Source organism: Clarias gariepinus, chromosome 7 (assembly GCF_024256425.1).
Source record: "Clarias gariepinus isolate MV-2021 ecotype Netherlands chromosome 7, CGAR_prim_01v2, whole genome shotgun sequence".
NCBI lineage: Eukaryota > Metazoa > Chordata > Actinopteri > Siluriformes > Clariidae > Clarias > Clarias gariepinus.
The window spans coordinates 2,137,933-2,163,042 of NC_071106.1; the positions used below are offsets into that span (position 1 = coordinate 2,137,933).

Below are 25,110 nucleotides of genomic sequence, written 5' to 3' on the forward strand. Positions count from 1 at the left end.
CTGTATGTATACTCTCCCTCAGCAGGTCTGGGGTTCTCAGCACTGTAACGTCCCATACACCACCGAGCGCTGGATCGAAACCCCCAGGTCCATGCTGATGACCTCAGCGATGTCTTGTTGGACAGGTGTAGGGACACTGTTTTATCATGCGTTTTGGTTTCTCCTGGGATTACTGTAATGTACACAAAGTCACAAGCAGAATCGGCCGTGCCGCCTGGGTGGGAGGGGCTTTCTGTCTCCCGTCAGTTACATAGGGACTAGCGTGCTGAAGTATGTGGAAGTGGGTGGATAGCACTTTTTTTCGCCGGGGTGATGCCACACACACACACACAGGATTTGTGTATAAAAGCTCATCATCTGTAGCACTAGTGAGAGCTTGATAATATAGCAGGATTTTTATTTTTGTATTTATACAAATATAAATTTCTACAGTAGCTAGCCGACTAACACAAGAAATATCGATACATTATTTGTGTGTCGGTATCTAGTTAATCTTTTATGAAATAGCTAATATTAAACCAGATATATAATAGATATAGAATTTAAAGGCAGATATATAAGCGGTAGTGCTAATGCTAGGTAGCCTGCTCTGATTACATCACTTTCTGTCACATAGTAAAAGCTCATAGTACAGTACAGCTGTTATAAACTGCTGATAAGGTGTTCATAATCATAATTATGTTTATAACACAATAATCATAGTTTATGACTGAGCTCTACAGTACTATGAGCTTTTACCATGTGACAGAAAGTTATTTAATCAGAGCCAGCTAGCATTAGCAGAGGTGGAAAGTAACGAAATACATTTACTCGCTTTACTGTAATTGAGTAGTTTTTTGTGTACTTCTACTTTTTAAAGTAGTTTTTAAAATCTGTAATTTTACTTTTACTTAAGTATGCTTTGTTTAAAGTATTTTACTTCGCTACATTTGAAATCATATTCGCTACTGAGTAAAAAAATTCATGAATGAAAATGAAAAATCATAAAAGTAATGCAAAAAATATTTTTTGCAATAATGCAAAAATAATGAAAAATAAAAAATAATGCACGATAGGGAAGGAAAAAATTGCACCCTGGACAAAACAGATGGCAGTGACGCAGACCCAGCTAAAAGGGAAATGTCATCAAATTCTAATGAAGCAAACCATCATAACGGCCACCACTAGGTTGTTATACCACATTACAGGATGTATGTTGCTCTTTTAAGCATTCTTTTAAAGCATCTTTACTTGAACTTCAGTTAAATTTCACAGAAGTAACAGTAATTTCTTTTGTAACAGTACAAAAATGTATTACTCTTTCCACCTCTGAGCATTAGCACTACAGCTCATACCTGTATATCTGCCTTTAAAAGATTAGCTCATGTGTGCTAATTAGCAGTGAGCATTATGATCATTTATAAATATAACTTTAATCATTCTTTCTAAAAGAAAAAGGTCTAATTAGCCAGATAGCTTGTATTAGCAATGAATTAATTATTATTATCATTATTATTATTATCATTATTATTATTATTATCATTATTATTATTATTATTATTATTTTTTTTTTTTACCATTTGAAGATCCTCTCAGAAGTCTTGTCAGATTAGCTCATGTTAGCTAGCTGGAGTAGTCTTAGCTGTAAAGATAAGCGGTTATAAATCTGAAAATTTCTGTCAGGTTAGCTTATGTTAGCTGTTAGCACTGAGAAAAACACAGTTGTAATGTTTCTAAAATAATTTTAATAAACATACATTTATTTATTTAATCTCTTTGCCTTTGTGTTAGTTACTGGTTAACCCAGTTCAGATCAGTTTGTACTGGTTTAAAATGGTTTCCAGGTTTATATATTGATGTTTTTAAGTACATTTATGAACATAAAAATGCTTTTTTTTTATTTTTGGTTTTAGATTCATAGTTGCACTTTGCACATTTGCAGTTACACATTTTTTTCTTCCTAACCACATCAAGATAGCTGATATTAGCTCGCTAGCCTCCAAATTATGATTATTTACAGAATAAACGCAGCTTCTCAGAAACTCCATCTTGTAAGTGTATTTTAGCGAGCAGGCTAATGTTACTGACACAGACTGTGTATATTTATCAGATTAGCACACGGAAGCTAGCTGGCTAATAAAATATGGACTGTATAAACTTCATTTCTAAACCTTGGTGAATAAAAATAAGAAACAAACAAGAAGAAAAAAAACAAGAGACCCAACATGTGGTGCTTATTATTTATTTATTTATTTTTATTGGACTCGAACAGGTTTGGACATTTCGTACGTGATCATTACAGCTACAGAGACGTCACAAGGTCTCCTCAGACCACCCGATATAGCGTACGCTCTCACATGGCTTTCAGCAGGACCGACCTTTTACACTTCAGGGGAAGATTAGCATTTCTGTCAGCGCTAACGATGCTAAATAAGACTACGATTTTATACAGGCGTGAATGAACTGTACAGCGGCGTGACACACTCGCACATTCCACGTTCTCATTCAGTCAGAAACAGAATGGATTTAGTGCAAGTCGTTACTAATTCAGCAGGTCTTTGGGGATCTCACACACACACACACACACACACACTTATACAGGCTATAGTGTAGTGCAGTATGGTGGTTTAAGAAGCAATGAAACATGGCTAAGAAGAAATGTTAGCTAAAAATCTTAAACATTTATATGAAGTGAAATCAGATTCACCAGAACTCTGTGGGGTGTCAAAACTTATTCGAATGTTTAACATTTGGAAAACTTACAATTATAGTTTGGATTTGTCAAAAGAAGTAATAAAACTAAAAATAAAAAAAATACATGAAATTTCATTTGTTCCTAAATTGGTTATTTCATAACATGAACATTCTGCCGAGTATCAAATGTGAATGTAAGATTTAAATATACATTTACACCAAATTATTATTATTATTATTATTATTATTATGTTCTGGTGATTCTGCTGTAACTCCATATTTAACATTCGGTGTGTATTTGTGTTACGTTCGCTAACTTACAAATAAAATGTAGCTTTACATGAGCATTACATAATTTTCTTAACAAACATTAGCAAATGCGTTCGTGCGTGTGTGTGTGTGTGTGTGTGTGCGTGTATGTGTGTGTTGTGGCTGAGTGTACTGTACAGGATAAAGTGAACAATATTGTTTTTTTATTAATATTTTTCTCCCCAGCCAGTAGCTAAAAAGTGCATATCGAACTACAACCACGCAGCACTGTTTACAACATCAGGAATCAGCAAACAGGAAATGATGTCGACAGGTAACGGGGGTCATTCCAAGGTGAGGCTTTTTAAAAAAAAAAAACAAACAAAAAAAAAAGCAATGATAATAATTACAAACAAAACACGGGTCAATCAAAAATATGGACAAATACTTAAATCAGGGATGCACAACCCGATAACACCATAAAGTGACAGGCCTGTGATATACTGGAGCTGATTATCATCTGATAGTCACATCTTTTTTTTTCCTTAAAATCTTAACCTGAGCAGCTGGTGAAGGTACTTTACTTTAAAAAGCTGTCTGTCCTGATTGTTTTTGTTTTCTTTCAGCTTACAATGACGTATAAGACGATCCCAACACTATTCGCCATTGAGTGTTCACGGCATTAACCGATAGAATTATTGATATATATATGTATATATGGAGACTCGTTATCGGACTGGTGCATCCCTAAAGGACGTCTTTCCCCCCTACGTAAAGAACGAAAGTGCATTATTAACTTACAACCACTCATCACTTTCCAGCTTCACACAGGAAATTAGCTTCTCAGTGATGATGATAGTAAACAGGAAATGATGTCGCCTGAATGTTTCTACTCCACACTAAGGCCAGTTGAAATGTACTGAACAATAAATAGGACATAATATTAACACTTCAGCATCCAGTCGTTTTATAGATATAGGTATACATTTTGTTCTGATACGCTTTCACCTCTTCTGAGTTTGAGCAAATGCATGAAACGAATAAAAAAACAACAACAAACAAACAAACAAACAGATGGTCCCGAAAAACCCGAGCGAACTCACACTCGTGTAAGACGAACATTGAAGCGTCAAATGACGCTCCATGATAAAGGAGCATGAGATGAAATCCACTAATGCTGAACAGAGTAAGGCATTTAACAGCAATGTGTGTGTGTGTGTGTGTGTGTGTGTGTGTGTGTGTGTGTTATATGGAACTATGATTTTCGCTTGTGTGTGTCTCTGGGACAAACAAACACCAACAAACAAACAAACAAAAAGCCCTGCATATATTACATTATCATTAACGGAACATGCTGTCGTAGCGAGATGTTTTAAACTGCTGATGTAATACTGCTTTCATTCACATGTAAAAGAAAAATACGGAAACCTTACATGCCAAAAAAAATTGTAAAAATGAAAAGAGGGAGATTTGCTTCATCCGTTTATCGTTGACGTGTGAGTGACATGGGCGGAGCTTCCTCGACCGCGTGACATCTTGACGCTGAGCATGAAATGCTGGTTTTAATTACACAACACAGCTGTTGCTATTAGAGCGGAAAGACGTTACTAACTGCTAACTGAAAAACGTTAAGTCAATTATCGGATTCTGCAACGAAACATTTGGAATGCACGCCAATTCGGCAAAGTTAAAACCACAGAGATGAAGCTGGGATTTCTTATAAGCAAGTGTGTGATTGGCTGGTCACACCTCTCCTAATGTACGCCCCTGAATTTCAGAAACAAATCAGCACGCAAGACAATATGAGAGAAGAATCCGCTAATTCTAGGCTTTTTGAAGCAGGAGTTTAAATTTACTGTAATGAAGAATGTTGGGAAGTGCTGAGGATGTTCTTCTTCATCATCATCATCATCATACAAGACACAGCTACCTATCTATCTATTTAGCTAAAACTACTGGCACATGGCTTAATAACAAATAAACACCTTACATCATCACACAGACGTGAGTGAAGCGCGTTTTTTAAAAATGACTCTACGTTATTTTATCTGATGTGGACATTAATAGAGAACTACACATATGTTTGTTTTTTTTACTTCCAGGTCAGATTGTTTCTGAGATCTGAAGCGGAAAAAGCTGAAATTATACGAGTTGAGATGAATGAAAGGCTTAGAGCAATAAATAAAACATCCCAGTGTCGTACTTAATCTTAGATATTGATGTGATTCGACTATACAGAGAATAACCCAGGATTGAACCAATACAAGCCCCTCCCCCCCACACACACACTTTATGATATGGTACATTCCCATTTGTAAGGTGTAACTTCCCAGTGAGATGAGAAAGGACTGAGGGTACAGAGCGTGTATGGAACATTACATCGGTACGTCTGTACCGCTGTATACGAGACGCTTTTCAGTCCGTACATCGTTTCCTCTTTATCTGGAGGATCAGGGGGACACTTAGACGCGAGTGAGGAATGCCAGGTTGAGGCTGTTGGGGATCTGAATGGTGTCCAGGGCGAGAGAGGACGGGTTGAACGGGAACGTCACGGGATAGATCACCTTCGTGTCGAGTAGGAGCTGCGGCGATTCCTTACGGTCCCTCAGGCGATTCTGGCAAAGACAGAAAGACGGTGTGAGGTCAACAGGGACGAGCTGGTGAGTTATAACATTTTATACAACTAGCAAGTAATCTGATAGGATGAGAGGAGTTATTCCATGAGTGATGATGATACACAGTAACAGCACTGGGATGTGTGACTATATGTATTACTCTGTGTCCCAGGTGAACAACGTCTCTTCTAAGTCGTTCTGAACCGCCCGTGTCGTTCTTTTCACTGGTAACGCGAGCTACAAAGCTAACTATCTCCTAACACAAGGCTGAATACCAAATCTCTAATCCCTGATCAAGGGCACTACTTGGTAAGTGGAACAAGGGCTTGTACACCCTACATAGCGCACTAGCTTTCCATTTAAAACTATTTGGGATTCGACCCCAGAACCCTAAAGTTAACAAAGCTGATATTCTATAATATATAAGTGTAATTAGTCTAAATATAAAGTAAATCTGGTGAGTTTCTCAGGACTGTCCATCACCTCCATGGTTTATTTTCCTCACTAAGTGGTTAAGGCACTTGGTTTGAAATGGTAATGTTTGAAAAGTCCCAGGTGCAAATCCCATGACCACCAAGTTGTCCCTGTTAGGCCCTTGAGCAAGGCTCCTCCTAACCCTCAACTGCTCAGATGTATAATGAAATAAAAAGATGTAAGTTGTTTTGGATGAGGGCGTCTGCCAAATGCCTGAACATAAATTTTTCCAGAGATGCTGAGAAGAATCAGAAGTTGTTGGGATCGGGTTTACCAGAACTCTTGCCTTCTATGGAAAAACCTGAACTAGTGTACTTTACTGAAACATTCTTGATTAAAGAATCAAGATCAGGATCAGGAGATCCATTCGAGTGATCCGAATGTTTAAAGGCAGGATCTTCTCCATGGAATCATACTAACTTTGGAAGGGAAAGAATGTCCTGCGTGTTTAAACCAAATTAGGAAAGAGGCTTTATCCTGGAATACATTACATCAGAACAGCAGAGAGTCTTTCCTGGAATGTAGTAACTAAGTCACAGGAGGGAGATGGAGTCATTCATTCATGAGGCAGTTATGGGAAAAGATTTACAGCGATGGAAAGATTCCATCATTTCCAATCGACAAGCTTGGAGAAGATCTTGAGCAGTAGGAGTTGGTCACATGGTGTGTAAATTCGTACCTGTATGGTTCGTATGAATGTTACAGACACTCTTTCTTCAAACGCGTTGACGGGTGTGTACAGGTTCAACACCTTCACGATCTGGAACACGGAAAGAGGAAGTGAGTGATGGATTGATTGAATTTATGATTTTTTATGATTATATGCTTTATGAAAGGTGTGTGTTACCTGAGCGGTGCTCATTGAGTTACACATGGAGCAGATGGCCTCAGCGTCCTCGTCTGTCTTCTTCTTGACCTGCAGTAACTGCGCTGCCTGAATCAGCGGCTCCAGCGTCTCCTTCGCTCCACACACCATCAGGTTCTTCTCCCTCAACCACTCCTCCAGCTGGCTCACGTTGTACCTAAAACACACACACACATTTTCTAGCATAATTAAGTAATGAAGGTGTGTCAGGCTGAGTGAAGAAGGCGTGGCCTTTGGGTGTCTCACAGTCAAGGAGGCGTGGCCCCTGTAGGTCTTGTTAATGAGCAGTGATGAATCATTAATGAGGGCTGTAGTATCTGTACCTGATCTGCATGCCCTTGCTCCAGGAGCACATGTCTTTGCGCAGCAGCAGGTTGTTGAGCGTGACTGCGCCGATGATGTAGAACTGCTGCTTAACGACCTGCTTAATGAGCTCGGGGTCGTTGCCATGGTTACACATGATGCTGTGGAAGGAGTTGAGCTGGCGGATGATGGAGTCGAGGGTAAACGTCCCCTCGTCGGCTACACTGGACGTCCTCTTGCGCAGACCGGTGGGCTTTACGCCCGACACGCCCTGGATGGTCTCGTGCTCGAGCATCCCAGAGACTGAGCACGTGCACACACACAAACACATACACAAACACACACACACACACAAATGGAAATACATTCAATAAATAAGTTTAAACCTATGAGCATGACTGCTGGACTGTGCATTATATTGTGTGTGTGTGTGTGTACTGACCGATCATGGGCTGTAGGATATTCTCCATACACTTGATGAGTTGTTGGTAAATCTGAATGGCCAGATCACTAAGAACCTGACGATACTCAGTGAGATCAAAGTTAGAGAGACAGTGTTCGTTCTGCTTCGAAGAGTTAAACTTCATAAATTGCTGTGAGAGAGAAAAAGAGAAAGAGAGGTAAAACAAATCATGACATTTTCTTTAGATGTTACTATTTGAAAAGGAAAACAAAGAGAAGAACATGTCCCTATGTTTTTTTCTTTTTTAAGGTGATTTCTTGATTCAACAGGTCCGGCAGTAATCAGGTCTGGGTGTCGCAAGTGAAATTCAACTCAAAATCAGTTACTTTTTGATTTAGTCAGGGGTGTAATTACTTTCTTACACAGGGTCAGACAGGTTTGGTGAGCTTTTTCCCCTTTAATAAATGAAATCATCATTTAATAACTGCACTTTGTATTTACTCTGGTTATCGGGTTATTATGTAATATTAAAATTAGTTTAATGATCTAAAAGTGTAAAAAAAAATAAAGGGAGCAAATACTTTTTCACAGCACTGTATGAAAAGAAAAACAACAACAACAACAAAAGGTACTATAAATACTGTGTGTGTGTATGTGTGTGTGTGTGTGTGTGTACCTCGTCTCCACTGTACTGTTTCAGACAGTGCAGGAAGCGGCACGTGTTCGCCAACCAGAACGATACGGTCTCAAAGTCATCACCTCGTTTCTGCACACAGAGTGTGTTAGTGTTAGTGTGTGTATGTCTGGGCGCACACAGGTGTGCGAGCGTGTGCATGCATGTTTGTGTGTGTATGTGCGCATGCGAGTGTGTGTACTTTGAGGATCTTCTTGATGCTGTTGATGACGGAGGTGAGCAGCGCTCGGACTTTCTGGTCGTCGTTGAGGTAGTCAGCGTGTCGTAAACACATGAAGAGGATGTAGGCCGGCAATCCGGGAATCATGCTCACTGCTACACCACGCGGCTTCAGTTCTACACACACACACACATTTATACATTATCTGTGCACTCATGTCACCTTTTTATATAGGATGCATAGATTTTATACTACATATTTTAGCCTACAGACATTTTAGCCTACAGACGTCTCGGGCTATATATTTCTGGCTACAGACGTCTCGGGCTATATATTTCTGGCTACAGACGTCTCGGGCTATATATTTTCATGCTACAGACGTCTCGGCTATATATTTCACGCTACAGACGTCTCGGCTATATATTTCACGCTACAGACGTCTCGGCTATATATTTCAGGCTACAGACGTCTCGGGCTATATATTTCAGGCTACAGACGTCTCGGGCTATATATTTTCATGCTACAGACGTCTCGGGCTATATATTTTCATGCTACAGACGTCTCGGCTATATATTTTCAGGCTACAGACGTCTCGGGCTATTTATTTTCAGGCTACAGACGTCTCGGGCTATATATTTCAGGCTACAGACGTCTCGGGCTATATATTTCAAGCTACAGACGTCTCGGCTATTTATTTCAGGCTACAGACGTCTCGGGCTATATATTTCAGGCTACAGACGTCTCGGCTATATATTTCATGCTACAGATGTCTCCGGCTATATATTTCAGGCTACAGACGTCTCGGCTATATATTTCACGCTACAGACGTCTCGGCTATATATTTCACGCTACAGACGTCTCGGCTATATATTTCAGGCTACAGACGTCTCGGCTATATATTTAATGCTACAGACGTCTCGGCTATATATTTAATGCTACAGACGTCTCGGGCTATATATTTTCATGCTACAGACGTCTCGGCTATATATTTCAGGCTACAGACGTCTGGGCTATATATTTCTGGCTACAGACGTCTCGGGCTATATATTTCTGGCTACAGACGTCTCGGGCTATATATTTCTGGCTACAGACGTCTCGGGCTATATATTTCTGGCTACAGACGTCTCGGGCTATATATTTCAGGCTACAGACGTCTCGGGCTATATATTTCTGGCTACAGACGTCTCGGGCTATATATTTCAGGCTACAGATGTCTCGGGCTATATATTTCAAGGCTACAGACGTCTCGGGCTATATATTTTTTTCTAGCTACAGACGTCTCATATATTTTAGACTACGGATGTCTTGGGCTACAGACGTCCCATGGTTACAGAAATTTCAAATGTTTTATATATGATTTATATATGTGACATCTGTGTATGTGTGTGTGTGTTACCCAGGATGAGGTTCTTGACCAGCTTGAGCTCATCCTCCTTCTTGTACTCCAACATTCCCTGGAAATCTTTTTCTCTGCGTGGAATGTTAACCGGACGGATCGGCTCGTCAGCCAACTGACCCGGAGACACGTTCTCCATCTGACCACCTGCACACACACACACACACACACACACATTAAATTCTGTCAGTGAATTTGTATAGAAAACAGTAAATACATATTGCTCTTTTATGAGGTGTGTGTGTGTGTGTGTGTGTGTGTGTGTGTGTGTGTGTAGCATTTTACCTTCCAGGTCCATGATCTTCTTGGCGAACACTTTGAGCTGCTTCTTCAGCTTGCGAACCGTCTTATCCTGTTTCTCCAGCTGTTCCATGAGGTCCTAGACAACAACGCACACACACCCCAAGTTACCAACATGACTAAAGTCTAATGATAGTGTGTGTTTGTGTGTGTGTGTGTGTGTGTGTGTGTGTGTGTGTGTGAGAGTGATTGGGAGGCAGTGAGGAGGATTAAGCCAATTCAGTTAGAGCTCCGATTCAGTGCTGCAAGAGACAGAGAGAGAGAAAGAGACAAAGACACACAGAGTGTGTGTGTGTGAGAGAGGAACGGAGGAGTGTGTGCTGAATCACACCACTGTGGGTTAAAACACAGAGCCGTGTCGAGTTAGAGCTCAGCTTCTCAGTTTCTGTGCATCAAAGAAACAGACTCTTAGTGATCACACACGTGCGCACACACACACACACACACACACACACACACAAACACGTCTTTACATACAATGATCCTGCGCAGTACGTTGATTCTGTAGACCCTTGGGTTAATTTCACAGTCCTGTGAATTGAGAGGTACGCACACACACACACACACACACACACACACTCATTACTCTAGCTTTGCGGTTGAATTACGAACCCGTTCCCACACCTCATTAATCACAGCCACCACCTGTGTGTGTGTGTGTATACTGTGTATATGTACTGATTGATGAATGAGATGCATGTGTATGTGCGTGTGTGTGTGCACATAAAGTCATGTGCAAAAGTTAGTGCCCCACCTTTTATTTGTGTGTGTTATTGGTGTAAAAACATAATAAAAATGATCTGATTGTAGCGGGTCTCAGTAACGTCCAAATACAACCTCAGATCAACAAGAACATGTAGTTTTTTTGCCCCCATGCCTTTATTCATTTAACAAAAACTAAGTCTAAAATAAAAAAGAAAAAACATGCAGGCAAAGACCTGCTGATGATCAGTAAATCAAAGATGTAAGGGGTTAAGGTGCAGCCGGGTGCTGAATATCATCAGTATTTGATTAGCTGATCATCAGCAGGTGTACAGACCTCTATCAAAGCAGGCGTTTTGGCATTTTGCTGGTGTGTGTTAACACGATGCCAAGAGGGAAGGACATGAGCAGTGGTCTTAGAGAACTAGTGCTGCACATCAATCTGGAACCGGGTATAAAACCATTTCCACACAATCTGGGTTCAACGCTCTACAGTGAGGAACAAGACAGTCGTTCCAGGAGTGGACATCCAGCACAGTCACCCCAAGGTCAGACCGTGCAAACCCCAATAGTTACATCTCAGACCCTACAGGCCTTACAGAGCATGTTCAATGTCCATGACAGCACAATTAGAAGAAGACTGAACAAGTACGGTGTGTTTTGGCTAGGTCGCCATGAGAAAGCCTTTTCTGTCTAAAAAGAACACGGAAGCACAAATGCATAGACTGTACATTTATAGCATTTTGCAGACGCCCTTATTCAAAGTGAATTCCATTTTTATCTCATTATACACCCAAGCAGTTGAGGGACCTCGCTCAAGGGTGGTCATCAGCTTTGATCCTGAGACCTTCCAAACCGTACTCCAATGCCTTACCCACTGGGCTAACCCTGACCCCTGCCTTGCATCTGGACAAACCACACAGCTTCTGGAACAACTCTAACGTCCTATGGACAAATGCCACCAAAGTAGAACTGTCTGGCCCTTTAATGCCCGGGGTTATGGGAACACCAAACAGCAATTCAGCAGAAACACCTCATACCCAGTGTCAAGCATGGCAGTGAAGGGGTGATGATTTGGGCTTGTTTTTGCAGCCTCAGGAGTTGTTAACCTTACAGTCATTGAGTCGACCATGAACTCTCCTGTATACCAGAGTATTCTAGAGACCAATGTGAGGTCATCTCCATTCAGGACATCTAAAACTGGGGAGAAACTGGGTCATGCAACACTACAATGATCCTGAAACACACCAGAAACTCTACATCAGAAGATTCAAAATAAAAGAGTCAAGGTTTTGGAATGGCCGAGTCAAAGTCCAGACCTCAACCCAACTGAAATGCTGTGGCAGGACCTTCAGAGAGCTGTGGATAAGAGAATGATCAACAACCTCAATGAACTGAAGCAATGTTGTAGAGAAGAATGGGCCAAGGCTGAAAGTTTAGAGACTGATAAAGTCATCCAGGAAACTTTCACTTTAAGTTATTGCTGCTAAAAATGGATCTACAAGCTGGTGAATTAGAGGGGTACGTAGTATTGCCTGCATATTTTTTCTTTTTGGCTTAATTTTGACACTTTTATTAATTAAATAATGGCACGTCGAAACAAGTTATAGGTTCTGGTTGGTGTGTGATTATATTTGCTCAATACTGAGACCCGATGTTTGTGTGTTCGTGTGTGTGTGTGTCTCCTCACCAGGTTCTCGTTGGTGAGCCGTGTGATCTCGTGCTGCAGACTGGCCTCGATGCGAGCCTCAGGAGGAAGCTGCAGGTTCTGGGTGAGGAGCTGCTGCTGTCGCTGGTTCTCCTCCTTCACACAGTGCAGTTCTCCACGCAGCGCCTCCAGCTCGGCCTCATGGGTGCGCCGCTGAGCCTGCAGCTGAGTCTCCAGCAGCCTACACACACACACACACACACATATATATATAAAGCTATACATAAACGTGGTTGTGTAGGAACATCTGAGGCTGACCACCGTGCTTCAGGTCAGGAGTTGGAATCTCTAGCGCTCACTGGAGGAAACACAGAACTCCTGATCACTGATCATCTCAAGTCTAGACGACACGAGGACACGCAAACTTTGTGTTTGTTGTAAATTTTACTCCATCAGTTTATAGTTTAGAATGTTTATAAATATAATAAAATGAGTTTATTCTTTATTCTTAAGATCTTAATATTAAAGTTATGTATGCTAATACAGGAATGTGTAATAGAAACGGTAGAGTAGAGGCTTATACACTAATACACACATGTATAAGGACACATGTGCGCACACACACAGACACACACACACACACAGTTTATAACCTGTTGGTCTCCTTTAAGCCCTCATACACCATCCACAGCTCTCCATCCTCATTCAGCTTACGCATGTCAGGGTGGGGGGATCTGACAGAACAATGGGGAGGGGGGGAGAGAGAGAGAGAGAGAGAGAGATGGAAAGAGGAGAGAGAGGGAGAGAAAGAGGAGAGAGGGATGGAAAGAGGAAAGAGAAAAGCCACTCAAGAAAGATTGAGAGAGAGAGAGGGAGAAAGAGGTGGGCAGAAGTAAAGAAACAAGAAAGAAAAAACAAACAGAAAAAGAAAACAAAAGAATTAAGATTTAAAGAGAGAAAGTCATGGGGAGAGAGAAATGATGAGTAAAATTGAGAGGGGGAGAAACAATGCAACAGAGAGAGAGAGAGAGAGAGAGAGAGAGATGAGCATGAAAAGTAAAGAAACGAAAGAAAGAACAAAATAAACAGAAGAGACAGATGAGGAGACAGATAAAGAAGCGATGAGAAAAACAGACAGAAAGAGAAAAAAGAAATGAAAACAGAAAAGGAAGGTAAGAGATAAAGTGATGCAGAAGGAAAGAAATAATTTGTTAAATTAAAAGAGAGAAAGAGAGAGAGAGAGAGAGAGAGAGAGAGAAAGAAAAAAACATGGAGGGTAATAAAGGTGAATGATGGTGAACATAAATAACACAATGTGTTAAAGACAATAAAGAAAATAAATTAACGATAAAAATAAAACATCTGGAATGAAAAGCAACACAAACACAAACAGTGGAACCTAAAACATGCTTCAGATCCACCACCTTCATCATCATCATCATCACCCTCATCATCATCACCCTCATGACGTGCTCCACATGTCCCACATGACAGCAGCCTGATACTGATGTAGCACAGCGGCTACGTGCACACATGCACACACACACACGCACACATACAGCATGTTAGTCTATTTACTATAACGCTAGTTAGCATGTTAGCTTGTTTACTTTAATGCCAGTGCATCTGTTAACTGCTGCGCTAGTTAGTGTGTTAGCATGTTTAATCCAAACCTGTCCGGGCTAGCATGTTTACTATAACGCTAGTTTGTGTATTAGCTTTCTTGCTATGACGCTAGTGTTAGCTTTACGTTTATGTGTAAGCATGTTTACTCCTAGCCTGTTTGTGCTAGCTTCTTTAGTATAATGCTAGTTTACATGAGTAATGATATAATTACCCTGTTTACTGTAATGCTAGTGTGTGTGTGTGTGTGTGTGTGTATAATTTCTTTCCTTGTCAGTTAATAACAGCACTGACTTTACTGCAAATTAAGAAGAAAGTCATGTTAGCTTTTGCTATTTGAGATTTTGGTCATGTGCTCAGACTTCCTGTAATTTTCTTTAGTGTGTAGGGTGTGTGTAGGGTGTGTGTAGGGTGTATAAAGTGTGTAAGGTGTGTGTAGAGTGTGAATAGGGTGTGAATAGGGTGTGAATAGGGTGTGAATAGGGTGTGTGTAAGGTGTGTGTAGGGTGTGTGTAGGGTGTGTGTAGGGTGTATAAAGTGTGTAAGGTGTGTGTAGGGTGTGTGTAAGGTGTGTGTAGGGTGTGTGTAGGGTGTGTGTAAGGTGTGTGTAAGGTGTGTGTAGGGTGTATAAAGTGTGTAAGGTGTGTGTAAGGTGTGTGTAGGCTGTATAAAGTGTGTAAGGTGTGTGTAGAGTGTGTGTAGGGTGTGTGTTGGCTGTGTGTAGGCTGTGTGTAGGGTGTGTGTAGGGTGTGTGTAAGGTGTGTGTAAGGTGTGTGTAAGGTGTGTGTAAGGTGTGTGTAGGGTGTGTGTAGGGTGTGTGTAGGGTGTGTGTAGGGTGTGTGTAGGGTGTGTGTAAGGTGTGTGTAGGGTGTATAAAGTGTGTAAGGTGTTATTATGACAGCAGGCCGGCGTCCCCTCGCGCCTCTCATGCAGGTTAGCGTCTGAACCAGACTAACGTCCACTGCGCCTGCTGTATTATAGCATCATTACACCTCACGGCCATGCACCTCTCTCTCTCTCTCTCTCTCTCTCTCTGTTACCTCAGCCTATTGACCAGCTCGCTCACTGCGAACGGCTTGCGCGGAAACCTGGGGGATCTACGCAGGACAGAGATACACATCAACACGCAATACACACATTTACACACACTCATGCACCAAACACCCCCTCCCCCCGCTCTCCAGTCTGAGGCTCCAATGTCTTCCTTCTAAATATCATAAAACTGAAGCAGATAGTTCTGTTTGTTTTTACTGTACATTTGTTAAAGACCTGTTTGATCACAATTTAAATACTGATCAAAGAAAGACAAGATAAAGTATCTCACAACAGCACATAGGACCACGCACACACAACAGTCTGACTCCCCTACTGTACACTCTCATCATCATCTACATCACACACTGTCTTGCTCCTGACTGGACATCGTTTCTATATTCCACTTCAATTCTAGTTTATTTTATTATTTGTGCATGATTTTTTTTCCTTTGTTTTTCTAATTTGTAAAAAAAACCTCTTATTTCTTACTTCATATTCTTATTAAAAACTCATTTTTAAATTTTTGGTATAAGGATTTCACTTCATATCATATCGTGTATGACTGTGTATGTGACAAATAAAATTTACATTTATATAAAAACATTTACATTTTATTTATAAAACTATTTTTTTACAGTGTAGAGTCCGCTTCTCAGCAACTAAAACATTGCTTACTTTTTATTTAAAGTAAATAGAATTTTATTTATGACTATATTTACATTATTAAGATAACCCCTTAGGATTTACAACAATCTGTTTGTTAGAGTATTTTATCTAAAACCCTATTTATTTTTTAACTTAAAGTATAAAACTTTACAACAATCTAGGAGCAGCATTAGCAAAAAACAAAACAAAAAAAAACATAGGATTTTAAATGTTTCTAAGCAACCTATTGTCTGACACCAGTTTCTAATATAAAAAAAAAAAAATCTAATTCTGTTTTCTCAAAATCTTAAAACACAGCATCTGCTTTAGTGAAATAAAAATTTCGATTCTGTTTTTAGCAACTCAAATGGGGAAAATCCTGGAATTTCTTCTCAAGATCTTATTATACAGCGCTTGCTTTAGTGGAGTTCAAATTAAAACCTGTTTTAACCTAAAAGTTAGAATCGGACACTTTATATCTTAGCATTTTGAATCAATTTCTAGAACCTCAGAGAAGTGTTCCTGGACAAACTTATTGTTGAGGTAGAAAATATTTTTATCTGAGTTTATCACTTGATCATGTGACTTCTAACATCTGCTAGCATCCTGGTAACATCAAACTTTAACATGATATAATAAAAAATCTTAATAATTTCCTTTACCTCAGATGGCTTTGATCTGACAAACAGCTGCTTTATTACCAACATCACACAGTCTTTAGCTACATACATTTTTTTATAATTTTAACCGTGTTTTTATTTTTATCATTGATTTTCTTCTGTTGTTGAATTTCAGTTCATCTACAAATAAACCACCTGGTTTATAAAACAGCAAATTATGAATGTTGATGATGTCATTATGGACCTCCTGCATTGAGTTAAAACTGTCTAAAGTAACTCCCATTACAGGTATAACCTGAAAGACATTTATTGGCGCCCTCTTAAGGTCAATGGGAAAACTGCACACTTTTTTGTATACAATTTTAACACGAGTGTTGATTCAGGGTGCATGTATTATGTCTATGTGTCTATGTGTGTGTTTGTGTGTGTGTGTGTGTGTGTGTGTGTTGTTTACCTGTTGGTATCCTTAAGACCCATGTAAGCCTGAGAGATCTCTTTAGCGTCAGTGAGCTTGTGAACGTCCTCCACATAGTGCATTGGCTCTGTCATGGTCTCCTACACACACACACACACACACACACACACACACACACACATAAAATAAGCAAATCAATTTAAATACATGAAAATAATTCAGTTGTGGAATAGAAATTATATTTTTTATAGTAATGATGGCTTGTAATTTTCATCACTGTAACATAACTGTGTGCATTTCTAACAGACACCAAAACTGTTCAGGCACTCTGAACTCTAATGACATTAATGACACTAATAATACTAATGACATTAATGACACTAGTAATACTAAGAGCAATAATGATATTAATGGCACAAACAGCATCAATCACACAAGTTACACCAGTGACACAAAAAATAATGACATTAATGACACTAACTGCAGTAATGGCACTAATACGGTAGCATTAATGACAGTAATAACACAAATGACATTGACTGCATTAATGACACTAATGACAGTAACATCATTAATGACACTAAACACAAACGGCCCTAACCGCTATTGTGACACTAATGACAATGATGACTTTATCAACTTTCATAGAACTAATGACATTATTGGCACTTATGGCCTTAATGACACCTACAGTATGAGAATATATTAACATTAATGTAAATGTAATTATGATATGGGATTAATGACAGAAATGACACGTTGTTAATGGCATTAATACTGTAGCACTAAGAGTGATGATAAAGCGAACAGCACTCACAGCTCCAATAACACCAATGGCACTAAGGTTATTAATGACACTGAAGACACCAAAGACAGTACCTTCTCATCCTTTAGAAGGGGTGACAGGAGAAAGGAAAGAAAGAAAGAGACAGAAAGACACGTCAGACCTCAGGAAAAGGACTCGATGAGTCTGCTTTCACACTTGGTGTATTGGAGATAGACTGAGTCTATCCGGAGCAGTGTTTTACTGATACCAATAAAACACAGAGGTGAAAGAATGGGTCTGAGCTGCTGTTACGTTTCTCCAGTTAATGACAGACGTCACACAACGTTAGAAATACACACACTAGTTATTTGTAGTTACAGCCACACTGGGATAATACCTATAAACATCCATAAACCTCCTCATTGATACTCATTAATACTCATTAATACTCACCAATACTCATTAATACTCACTAATACTCATTAATACTCACTAATACTCAGTAATACTCACTAATACTCATTAATGCGCATTAATACTCACTAACACTCATTAATACTCACTAACACTCATTAATACTCATTAATACTCAGTAATACTCATTAATACTCACTAATACTCATTAATACTCACTAATACTCACTAATACTCATTAATACTCATTAATACTCACTAATACTCACTAACACTCAGTAATACTCACAAACACTCATTAATACTCACAAACACTCAGTAATACTCATTAATACTCACTAACACTCATTAATACTCACTAACACTCATTAATACTCATTAATACTCACCAATACTCATTAATACTCACTAATACTCATTAATACTCACTAACACTCATTAATACTCACTTACACTCACTAATACTCACTAATACTCACCAATACTCACTAATACTCACTAATACTCATTAATACTCACTAATACTCACTAATACTCATTAATACTCATTAATACTCATTAATACTCACTAACACTCATTAATACTCACTTACACTCACTAATACTCAGTAATACTCACTAACACTCATTAATACTCACTAACACTCATTAATACTCATTAATACTCAGTAATACTCTTTTACCTTGTTGTACGTTTGTTTCTCTTTTCCCAACTTGTGACTTGATTGAACAGGAAACTAATAAAACTACTTTTCAAATTTAAGAGGTGATTGTGCGGTGGTGTGTGTGTGCGTGGTGTGTGTGTGTGTGTGTAACAAACGCAGTGTGAAAGCATTTTCAGGTTTAACAGACAGTTTATGAGACGAGCGTCATCAATCTTTAACCTAAAAAACCTTTAACCTTAAAGCTCCGGTTACTTTATAATCTAGAGTCGAAAAAGTTTAAATATACTGATGGAGTGATCGTGAGAATTTTGGCACATGAGCTCAGGAGACACGAAATAAAACAAATATCTACTGCTCTGCTTTGTGCAGCTCAACAACGTGGCTAAATGTCCCTTCTGGAAACTTGTCCCAGCATCTAATGTTAATAAAAATCATTTTGAATCAATTCTAACAATTCGAGTATGAAGACACAAAGCGTGGCCTTTAATTAAAACTTTTAAATAATAATAATAACAATAATAATAATAATAATGATAATAATAATAATCGCTCATTAATTTACTGGTTTCAGTAGGAGGCTTGATAGGTATCATAAAACGTGTGTTTGCACGTGAGCCGGGAGAATAAAATGTTTTCGACACGTTGCTAATTAGAGAAAACACGTCCCCCTGTGCTGGATTACATTCACTACTGAGGTTGTGTTTTAAAGATCTGGCAACCCGTATTCTGACAGAATGGGATCATGTTAAAGATTTTGTTATGACAAACACCTATGAGAGGATGGAGGACGTGTGTGTGTGTGTGTGTGTGTGTGTGTGTGTGTGTGTCACCTTGTGCTGCATGGCTTCTTTCTGGCTGACGAGCTGTGAGCGCAGGATCAGCACCTCCTCCTTGCGGACCTCCAGCTCCTCGTTAGACGAGTGTAACTGTTCCATCAGGACCTTGTAGGCCGACATGGAGCCGTCTTTCCCCGCCAGAGTCTGACGCATCTCGTTCAGGTTGTGTCTCAGCTTCTTGTTCTCGGACTCCAGCTCCTGGCGCTAAACACACACACACACACACACACACACACACACACACACACACACACACACACACACACAGTGAGAGGAAGGATGCAGATGTGATAGACAAGATTGGCACAGTTTGCGTGTGTGTGTGTGTGTGTGTGTGTGTGTGTGTTTACCTTAAGAGATTCATACTCCAGTTCGGCGCCGCGAGCCTTCTTATGTTCTTCGTCATCCTGAAACAAGAACAGAGTCGTTCAACATTTCACAAACACACACTCAGAACATGATCAATGTGTATCCTGGACTATAAAACACATTTTAATTATTATAACATTTTATAACAACTAATTATATATAATAATTCATATTATTCAAAATAAAAGGTCGAATTTGAAAGCTAAACATCTGGATTTACACTGAAATAAAGTAACACTATAAACAGCTTGAGTGTGTGTGTGTGTGTGTGTGTGTGTGTGTGTGGGTGTGTGTGGGTGTGTGTGTACATACTCTGGCTCTAGCCCGCTGAAACTGCTCCTCTTTTCGGTCCAGTTCGTTCTGCAGGCCCTGTTTCTCCTGCTCGAGCTCCGACACTCGCTTCTGCAGCTTCAGGAACAGAGCCATGTCCAACGTTGTGCCTTTGGTCACGTCCTGCGCGCACACACACACACACACACACACACACACACATAAACATATGTACATACATGTGTCAGTTTGTCTTTAACGTCATCGTTTTCACTGAACACGTCTTCTGTCTTTGTCTTCAATCAACAAAGCTTCTAAAGTCTCAAGATCTTCAGCCAACTACTGACTCATACTTTCTATAAAACATGACATCATGCGAGTGACATCATGCACTACACTGTCTGTCTGTCTAGCGCAGAATAAATCTGATTAATCTGATAAATTCCAGATTTCCCAGTGGAGTTGATGGACACCCGCGCGTCCTCACCTCGCTCTCCCGCGCTCCGTCCTCGGCGAACTCCGACTCGTTGCTGCTGTGAGTCGAGTCGGTTCTCCTGTGGCCCGGTTTGGGAATGTTCTGAAAGGAGCAACAACGTCTGTTTACAAGTACAGCAAATACGTGTGTGTGTTTATTACACTGTACTACAACGTACATACGGTGGTGAGAAAAAGTATGTGCACCCCTCGGGATAAATTGTTTGAATTTTCTGCATTAAATATCATAACATGTGATCTGATCTTCATCTAAAGGACACAGCAGGATGGAAAGTGCTGGAGGAAAAGTAAGTGAACCCACAGATTAATCACTTCAACAAAAGATAACTGGAGTCAGAAGTTTGCACAGCTGGAGTCCAATTAATGAAATGGGTTTGGGGGTGTGGTTAAGAGCGACTTCAATTGATCAATAAACCTGTAAGTGTTTAATTAACTTAAGGACACTGCGTTTGTCTACGGCTGTGATGAAGATCAGATCACGTGTTACAGCAAATTCATGTAGAAAAACAGTTAATTCCAAGAAATTCACATTTTTCATGTCCCTGTAGTTATTGCTCTGTGTGTGTGTGTGTGTGTGTGTGTGTGTGTGTGTTTTCACCGTGTTGAGTGAGATCTCCTCTTTGAGGTCGTCGTATTTCTCCTCCAGTCTCAGGTGCTCTGAGAGGAGGTTCTGGTATCGTGATCTCTCCTCATTTAAGTCGCTCTCCAGCTGAGTCGTCTCCTCCTTTAGAGCCCTCTGCATTTTCTCTACACACACACACACACACACACACACACACACACACGGTTACATTTGGTGTCAAGACTAAGATTGGTTTCACAATAGATTAAGAAAAGATTACCCAGATTATTTATTATTTGGGTCAAATTTAGGAAGCGCAGGGTTAGGATCAGGACTGGAGTAACACTCGGGTGAGGATTAGTTATGACTGGATTAATAATTGGATATAACCAAGATTAAATTGGATTAAATAAAACTATCACTAGATCTAAAGACCAAAAGATAGGAAGGTACAGGAGGTTAATTACAGGATAATGTTACATCTGGATCAAGGATGGACTCAAAGTCAGAATTTTCGATAACTCAGATCAATACATTGACAAAAACAGCTGACAGTACTGAATAAAGTATTATGAATAGTCTGGATGATACTGGGACTGGATTGGATAAGTCTGGATTGGGGTCAGGTTAGGACAGTTAGGACAATATAGAGACTGGATTAGGATTGGTTTAGGACCATGTTAGACCCAGATTAAGAACAAGATGGGGTTTGAACTGGATTAAGATTGGGTGGGGACTGGATTAGGATTGCATTGGGATAAAGTTAGGATGATATTAGGACTAGATTAGGACTGGAGTAAGATGAGGTTAGGATCGGATATGATTACAACAGGATTTACGAAGGGGACAAAACTGGATTAGAATAGGATTAGGACCGGATTAGGACCTAGGGTTGGGACAAGATTAGGACCTGGGGTTGAGATCATATTAAGACCAGGGTTTGGGACCAGATTAGGACTGATGAGTGGCCAGATCAGAACACAATTAAAACTGAATTAGGACCATATTAGGATCTTTTTAAGACCAGATTAGGAGTTGAGTTGGCAAAGGACTAAGGTTGGGGTTGGAACAGAATTAGGACCGGGTTTGGGAAAGGATTAAGACATGGGCAGGGACTGGATTAGGACCAGGGTTATGACCGGATTTGGACCAGGGTTGTAAGCGAGTTAGGACTAGATTAGGATCAATTAAAAACCAGATTAGGACCGAGGTTAGGACGAGATCAGGACCAGGATTGGGACCGGATTAGGACAGTGTTGGGAGGGGATTAGGATGAGGTTAAGACCAGGGTAGGACTGGATCAACAGAGGGACAGTTTCATTACCTGTCCATTGCTGGCTCTGCTCTTGGATCAGACGGTTGAGGTCGTTCTTCTCGTTCTTCAACAGATCGTTCTGTTCCTTTAACTCTGAGATCATCTACACACAGAAGATAGAGTAAATTTAACACACTTAATTTTTCTTCCACTTACACACACACACACACACACACACACACACACACACACTTACCTTCTCCATCTCATCCTGGTAGGTCTGTGCCCAGTCCTCAATGGCCTTCTTCTCCTTCTGCGTGGTCTCCAGCTCCTTGCGCAGTTTCTCCAGCTCCTCCTGAAGCGTGGTCACGCGGTTAGCGCTGTTCCTCGCATCCTCCTCCACGCCGCGTAAACGAGTCAGCTCCTTGCGCAGACGCTCGCTCTCGGTGGCGTGGGCGCTCTCCAAACTGTTCAGACGTTCACCCATAACACGGTTCTCCTTATGCTACAGCAAGGAACATGCAGAACATCTCATTTAAAATTTGAATTTAAATGATCTTATGTTAAAGATGATGATTAGAAAGTGATCAAATTCTCTGTTTTTGTGATTTTTCCTCTTTGTATTTACTCTAGGATGTGCTCAGGTGTGTTTAAGCAGCAGATTCCCCCCTGAGACCAGCGGCGTTCAGATGTGCATTACCTGCTCGTCGACTTTACGCTGCAGCTGCATGATCTTGTTCTCCATGCCGATGTTGAGTTTTTTGTAGTGCTCGACGGACCTCGCTTCGATCTTCAGCTTCTTGAGCTCGCGTCTGGCCATCATGCGCCGCACGCAGCACTGCAGGTACACCACAGCGGCCAGGGAGCGCTTGTACCACTGACGCGCCAACCAGCCGCGCGCCATCTTCTGGATGATAATGGCTTTGCTCTCACGCAGCAGCTGGACACACACACACACACACACACACACACACACACACACACACAAAAGAAACCGAAGTCAAATATTTTTTACACAAAAACAAACTATTCAGATTAACCTCTGACCTTTTGCCGTTTCATTCTGCACAGGTGACACATTATTACTTCCTGCTTTTCTCTCTCAACTTTGATCTGAATAAATGATGCTGACAAAATGAGAGAGACGAGTGAAGAGGAGACGAAAGGAAAGCAGCTGCTGCTGTCTATCAGCTAGAACGTCTCACACTCGCTGATCACATGACCTTTCACTTCTTACCGCTCACTAATATATCGCCAGAGATTACATCACACATCTCTAACACTGATATTGAACGTGACATATAAAACTAATAGATTTATATAAATACATAAAACTATTTGTAGAATTAAAGCTATATAAGCTTCTTAAGAAATCTCTGCAGTAACACCAGATTTAACCATTCTGCATATGAATGTGTGTGTGTGTACCGCTTTGTACTGCTGTCGGGCCATGTACGCCCTGAGGATACACTGCATGGCGAGGGCGGCGTGGCGTTTGCGCCTGTAGCTGGTTCTCTGGACGTACATGCGCTGGTATTTCTGGATAATAATTGCGGCTCTGGTGCGACGCAGGAACTTTGCCAGGCTGAAAAACGACAAACAGAACCAGCTTCAGAACCTTTTGCTCATCCTTCTATCCATGTCTAATCATCTAGAGCGTTCCCGTTCCTCACCATCGGGCCTGGTGTCCTCGGACGTATCTCTGGATCACGACGGCGGCTTGTTTTATGCGCAGGTACTTCTTGCGCTCCAGCCAGCAGCGGATCGTTTTCTGGATGCGGATGCAGGCGGCTCGCAGTTTATCGGCACGGAGTTTCTCCAGATACGCCACCTGACCTGCTCGGAAAAAGATCTTCGTCTTCCCGAACTGGTACTTATCCTGATCCTGGAGAAGAGAAAACAATAGAAAATAATAAAAATCACTTATGATTGAGGTTCTGTAACAGAATGATCTTGACAAGATGGTGTACATGTATGGAAGAGGATGAGTATAAGGAGGAATAAGTTTGTTTGTATTAGGATTTATTGCCATCTCAGCGTCCCAGGCTATTTCATGGCAGATACATATCGAACTTTACTTGATTTATTAGAGGCAATATAATATTATGTTATAATGTAAAGATTTAAAAATTTGTGGGAAAAGTTAATAAAAATAATAATAATACATAAAAATAAATTATCACATTATAGCATGGTCTTTAGGTGCACGTTTGATAGAAATTGTAAAAGTTTTTCTGGTCTTGCAGAAGGTCTTTTCAGTTCTTCTTTGTCTTTCAGAATATGTTTTTTAAATCTTGTTCTAGTAGAAGTTGTTTTCTTATGATGTTAAAACTTGGGCAAATCAAAAGTATGTGTTTTATGGTTAGAGTAGTGCTACAGTGCTGACATATTGGAGCTTCTTCACCCTTTAATAAATACACATGGGTTACATTAGTATGGCCTATACGGCACCTCGTATATACGACCTAGTTGTGTCTGGATTTAAAGATGTGAAAGCATCTTTTTCCCACCACTGGGTTTATTTTGAATAATTTGTTGTTTTGGTACTGTTCCCATTCTGCTTGCCATTTATTTGATATATACTGATTTATCAGTGGTTTGAGGTCAGAGGGTGGGATTTGACATACGCTAATTGTTTCTGTAAGAGCTTGTCTTGCT

The 25,110-nt window shown here is 40.3% G+C and overlaps 1 protein-coding gene across 4 annotated transcripts in view; it reads right to left on the minus strand.

Annotated features, from left to right (window-relative positions):
• Nucleotides 1-3,124: 3,124 nt before the first annotated feature.
• myo5aa (myosin VAa) overlaps nucleotides 3,125-25,110 on the minus strand; it is a 62,822-nt gene continuing 40,836 nt past the window's right edge. Inside the window, exons 19-42 of one of the 4 annotated variants that reach the window (XM_053500134.1) lie at nucleotides 24,126-24,337; nucleotides 23,881-24,037; nucleotides 23,153-23,392; nucleotides 22,709-22,957; nucleotides 22,522-22,615; nucleotides 21,234-21,382; nucleotides 20,628-20,717; nucleotides 20,183-20,323; nucleotides 19,852-19,908; nucleotides 19,496-19,705; nucleotides 16,860-16,960; nucleotides 15,146-15,202; nucleotides 13,136-13,216; nucleotides 12,525-12,723; nucleotides 10,610-10,663; nucleotides 10,118-10,211; nucleotides 9,833-9,979; nucleotides 8,458-8,612; nucleotides 8,259-8,348; nucleotides 7,622-7,772; nucleotides 7,200-7,482; nucleotides 6,859-7,033; nucleotides 6,691-6,771; nucleotides 3,125-5,537 (exon numbers count right to left, since the gene is read on the minus strand). In XM_053500134.1, coding sequence (XP_053356109.1) covers nucleotides 5,385-5,537; nucleotides 6,691-6,771; nucleotides 6,859-7,033; nucleotides 7,200-7,482; nucleotides 7,622-7,772; nucleotides 8,259-8,348; nucleotides 8,458-8,612; nucleotides 9,833-9,979; nucleotides 10,118-10,211; nucleotides 10,610-10,663; nucleotides 12,525-12,723; nucleotides 13,136-13,216; nucleotides 15,146-15,202; nucleotides 16,860-16,960; nucleotides 19,496-19,705; nucleotides 19,852-19,908; nucleotides 20,183-20,323; nucleotides 20,628-20,717; nucleotides 21,234-21,382; nucleotides 22,522-22,615; nucleotides 22,709-22,957; nucleotides 23,153-23,392; nucleotides 23,881-24,037; nucleotides 24,126-24,337 — 3,420 coding nt within the window. In that variant the 3' untranslated portion in view covers nucleotides 3,125-5,384. The remainder of the gene's footprint in view (nucleotides 5,538-6,690; nucleotides 6,772-6,858; nucleotides 7,034-7,199; nucleotides 7,483-7,621; nucleotides 7,773-8,258; nucleotides 8,349-8,457; nucleotides 8,613-9,832; nucleotides 9,980-10,117; nucleotides 10,212-10,609; nucleotides 10,664-12,524; nucleotides 12,724-13,135; nucleotides 13,217-15,145; nucleotides 15,203-16,859; nucleotides 16,961-19,495; nucleotides 19,706-19,851; nucleotides 19,909-20,182; nucleotides 20,324-20,627; nucleotides 20,718-21,233; nucleotides 21,383-22,521; nucleotides 22,616-22,708; nucleotides 22,958-23,152; nucleotides 23,393-23,880; nucleotides 24,038-24,125; nucleotides 24,338-25,110) is intronic. The other 3 variants (XM_053500135.1, XM_053500136.1, XM_053500137.1) reach the window with 3 other exon arrangements.